General features: G+C 43.8%; 2 protein-coding genes across 4 annotated transcripts in view; one reads left to right on the top strand and one right to left on the bottom strand.

Moving 5' to 3' along the window:
* The window catches only part of LOC135095098 (uncharacterized), a 58,414-nt gene that overhangs the window by 37,140 nt on the left and 16,274 nt on the right, over positions 1-5,000 (bottom strand). The gene's annotated exons all lie outside the window — the stretch shown is intronic.
* On the top strand, positions 832-3,293 carry LOC135095102 (uncharacterized). Its single transcript, XM_063995829.1, has 2 exons — positions 832-1,507; positions 1,671-3,293. The coding sequence occupies exons 1-2, from the start codon at positions 1,355-1,357 to the stop codon at positions 3,162-3,164; spliced, it is 1,647 nt and encodes a 548-aa protein (XP_063851899.1). The 5' UTR covers positions 832-1,354; the 3' UTR covers positions 3,165-3,293.

Genomic DNA, 5,000 nt, shown 5'->3' with positions numbered 1-5,000 from the left:
TCCTCCTCCTCCTCCTTCGCCTCGTTATATAATTGACCATCTGTTCATCCTACCACACGTGCACCCAACTTAATATGATATGGCTGATATGGGCACCACCACCACCACCACCACTACTACTACTACTACTACTACTACTACTACTACTACTACTACTACTACTACTACTATTACGTCATGTTCGGAATAAGGCAAAAGTTGTCGTGGGAAGATAAAATCAGTAAATCTTGTACAACTTGAAGTTCATGAAGTTTGAAAACGTTTATTTTCTTAGAGACAGAGAGAGAGAGAGAGAGAGAGAGAGAGAGAGAGAGAGAGAGAGAGAGAGAGAGAGAGAGAGAGAGAGAGAGAGTTACATAAAAGGATTAGGATGAAACGGGTGGGACAGATCTCATATTTCATGGAGAGAGAGAGAGAGAGAGAGAGAGAGAGAGAGAGAGAGAGAGAGAGAGAGAGAGAGAGAGAGAAAGAGAGAGAGAGAGATAATAAAAGTAGGAAAAGTTTGATAAAATAGAACATAATACATCCTCTCTCTCTCTCTCTCTCTCTCTCTCTCTCTCTCTCTCTCTCTCTCTCTCTCTCTCTCTCTCTCTCTCTCTCTCTCTCCGTCCGGGGGAGTGATGTTGCCCTTAGCATTCTATTTATAGACACACACACACACACACACACACACACACACACACACACACACACACACACACACACACACACACACACACACACATACATACATACATACATACTTACTTACTTACTTACTTACTTACACACACACACACACACACACACACACACACACACACACACACACACACACACACACATACTGGGGCGTAGTCACTTCTCCTACAAGCCTACAATAACTGGAGTACTGCCACATATCCTACACATAGATGGTCATATTTCCTACACAAAAACAAGTATCCGTCATATATCCTACACATAAAATGACTACCCTCCAGGTCAAATATCCTTTAAATACACCAGTTTTAGAGTAATGCCATATTTCCTACAGAGATACAGCATACCTCCTACACTCAAAAACCTGTTCTGTCACATATCCTACAAGGATACAGCATATCTGCTACACACAATAATATGTTGTCACATCTCCTACATTGCTCCTACAGGCGCACCCCCTAGCTTGGCGCCTCTGCACTCGGAGCTTCTGGCTCAGTACACTCCTGCCGACCTTGACTAGTCAACAAGTAGATAAGTTGTTATACATCCGTTCGGCGTAGTATCGTTCACATTCAGACATCATGGGTCGAGTTTAGTCTCGACCCAGCAGTATTTTTTTCTCCATTCGACGGGACAGACGGCATTATTGTACTCGATTGCGCCTGGACCAAGCATGGCTAGTATTGAGGGGAACATCCGCTTCAATGCAGTGGTTTACAAAGACAACTCTGGATTCCGGTACCTCCGAAATGTGGCAAGAAACAACAAACTATACCTGCGTTGCATTCATCACCCCAACTGTGGAGGAAGAGCCGTATTGTCGGAGGTAAGAACAGTTGTAAAATGTTATAGACCAGGAGTTTGGTAAGATTTAATCAACTTCACTGCTAAAGGTTTTCCGTTAAAACGATGGAGATCACTGGCAGAGTCACTGGTGATGATGGTGGTGTTAGGTGTTGTTCGAATTATTAAGCAGTTATATTTTACAGACAACTGGTGTCATCAGAGCAACGCAAGGTCACAACCATGAATCATCCGACTATGCTGCAACAGATCTGAGGAACACTCTCAAGATGAAGGCTGCTGAGGATGTGGGCTCTACCAGCAACTCCGAGATCTTCAGGCGGGTAACAAGACATCACCAACATGGAGCAGATGTGTCTTTCTCATCTGTAGAGCGAAGCATGCTTCGAGCCAAGCGCCGAATTCAACCGAGGCAACCACACACTGCAGAGGAGTGCGCCAACATTCTAGAAAGCTTAGAGGCCCAGGCCTTTAACGTAAACTTCAGATCTGTCGTCACAGATCAGGGAAGTGGTCATTTGGCAATTATTTTTTATTCTCTAACCCTGGTACCACTGATGACCACAATTAAGGAATGGAATTTTGATGGTACTTTTTACACTGTGCCTGCACTCTTCTACCAGCTCTTCACATTACTTGGATTTTACAAAGGTCATTCATTCCCACTCATCTTCACCTTGATGACATCAAAGTCTAAAAAGTTGTATGATATCACAATGCAAAGAGTGAAGGAACTCATCCCCAACCTGAATCCTGAACAAGCAATGGGTGATTTTGAAAGCAGTTCTGGTAAAGCAATTCGCTCTTGCTGGCCACAGGTTCAGATTGGGGGCTGTCAGTTCCACTTTTCACAAAACCTGTACCGGAAAATTCAGAAACTGGGGCTAACTGAACTTTACAAAGACAACAAACAGTTTAATAAGTGGGTCAAAAAGATCATGACACTAAGTTATGTGCCAGCCAACCAGATGCATGAAGCAGTTGACTCTCTGTTCCAAGAAAATTTTGACTTGAATGATCATTCCCAGCCAAAAATTACTGCATTCAAAACCTACATCACAGAGTACTGGATTCGAAAAGTCACTCCACAACGGTTATCTGTCTTCGAATTTTCTCGTGGAACTAACAATGATGCAGAGTCGTACCACAGCAGACTGAAAGCCATTGTCCGCCAGCACAAGCCAAACATTTACACTTTCCTCACACATCTGAATAATCTGATAACAGACACAACTAAGGACATTGAACGTGTGGATGCTGGCTTGGACATCACTCGTCAGAAAAAGGAGAAGTTTGTCAGAAACATTGAGCGCAGGCAGAACTTGAAAGAACAATTACAGAATGGCACATACACATTAACCCAATACATTAATGCTGTCGCTTACACATTTGATAGCTCTGTTTCAGCATTTCAACTTCCTGGAGACAGTGCTGATGAAAGTGGGGATGAGCATCAAGGCCCTGACAACGCAGCTGGTACTCAAGATGTTCCTCCCGAACTTCGGTGCAGCATCTGCTTAAGGCGAAGGGAAAGGACAGTTGTTCTTTTGCCCTGCCGACATGCCTCCTTCTGTGCAGATTGCATAACTATCCTTGTATCAGCAGCAGATGCTAACAACCCGGCAACATGTCCCACTTGTCGTACTGCCATTCAAGACAGGCTTGAAGTTTACGTTTAAAATGTGCCATAGTAATTTTTTTTTTTATATATATACGTACGTTTTAGTGAGAAATGAAAAAAAAATATCATTGTAATGCCATATTTTATATATGTAAGTTTTACTGAAAAATAAAAAGTGCCATTTTAATTCATGTGCCTTCCAGTTTTTACAATCATATTTTTTACTTGTAGGAGATATGACAGTATAAATGTAGGAGTTATGCCGGATGCACCATACTGCCGCAGCTCCTACACAAAAACAAGTGTCAGGCACATTTCCTACATAACAACTTGATACCCAGCGTATTTCCTACACCTACTGCGTGTAGGAGATATGCTGTATCTCTGTAGGAAATATGTCACTACTCTAAAAACTGCTTAATTTGTATTTGATGTGTCCTGTAGGAAATGTGGCGTAGGAAATGTGGCGCGGCCCCCACATACTTACATACACACACACACACACACACACACACACACACACACACACACACACACACACACACACACACACACACATACATACATACTTACACACGCGCACACACACACACACACACACACACACACACACACACACACACACACACACACAGACAGGTCACATCCTAATTAGGTCTATTTTGCTTCCTCCAGGATACGAAGGGAGAGAGAGAAAAAGGAAGAGGAGGAGGAGGAGGAGGAGGAGGAGGAAGAAGAAGAAGAAGAAGAAGAAGAAGAAGAAGAAGAAGAAGAAGAAGAAGAAGAAGAAGAGGAGGAGGAGAAGGAGGAGGAAGTGTGAAAATGAAAGGTAAGAGGAAATGTTTTGTTGCTTCTTCTTCTTCTTCTTCTTCTTATTATTATTATTATTATTATTATTATTATTATTATTATTATTATTATTCTTGTTCTCCTCCTTATTCTTATTCTTGTTCTTGTTCTTCTCCTCCTTATTCTTATTCTCCTTCTCCTCCTCCTCCTCCTCCTTCTCCTTCTCCTCCTCCTCCTCCTCCTCCTCCTCCTCCTCCTCCTCCTCCTCCTCCTCCTCCTCCTCCTCCTCCTTCTTCTCCTCCTCCTCCGCCTCCTCCTAATCCTCCTCCTCCTCCTCCTCCTCCTCCTCCTCCTCTTTACAAGTTCCACATGCTTCCCTTTTATAGGAGTAAGTATACACACAAACACACACACACACATACACACACACACACACACACACACACACACACACACACACACACACACACACACACACACACACACACGTACGGTTCACATACATACATGAATACATACATAGAAATTCGCACACACACACACACACACACACACACACACACACACACACACACACACACACACACACACACACACACACACACACACACACACACGTGCGGTCCATATACATACATCAATACATACATAGAAATTCCCACGCACGCACACACACACACACACACACACACACACACACACACACACACACACACACACACACACACACACACACACACACACACACACACACACACACACACACACACATACAAAACCATGAACGTTAATTAAACCAATCAACTTGTGAAGATTTGCGGAGGAGGAGGAAGAGGAAGAGGAGGAGGAGGAGGAGGAGGAGGAGGAGGAGGAGGAGGAGGAGGAGGAGGAGGAATAAGTGAAGTGGAAGAAACATGAAAGAGAGAACAGGATGAGGAGTACGAAAAGGAGAAAGAGAAAGAAGAAAAGAGGAGGAGGAGGAGGAGGAGGAGGAGGAGGTGAGGAAAGCAGAGATGGAGCGAAGTATACCGAGGAGGAGGAGGAGAAGGAGGAGGAGGAGGAGGAGGAGGAGGAGGAGCAGGCGTGAGGAGGCTAAATGAGAGAC

The sequence above is a fragment of the Scylla paramamosain genome, chromosome 47 (assembly GCF_035594125.1).
Source record: "Scylla paramamosain isolate STU-SP2022 chromosome 47, ASM3559412v1, whole genome shotgun sequence".
Classification (NCBI taxonomy): Eukaryota; Metazoa; Arthropoda; class Malacostraca; order Decapoda; family Portunidae; genus Scylla; species Scylla paramamosain.
Note: the sequence above shows the minus strand (reverse complement) of the source record. Positions and strands in the feature narration are given on the sequence as shown.

Coding starts and splice junctions, on each gene's coding strand:
- LOC135095102 (XM_063995829.1), top strand. CDS start 1,355: ATGGCTAGTATTGAGGGGAACATCCGCTTCAATGCAGTGGTTTACAAA. Junction 1,508..1,670: donor GAAGAGCCGTATTGTCGGAG/GTAAGAACAGTT, acceptor TATATTTTACAG/ACAACTGGTGTCATCAGAGC.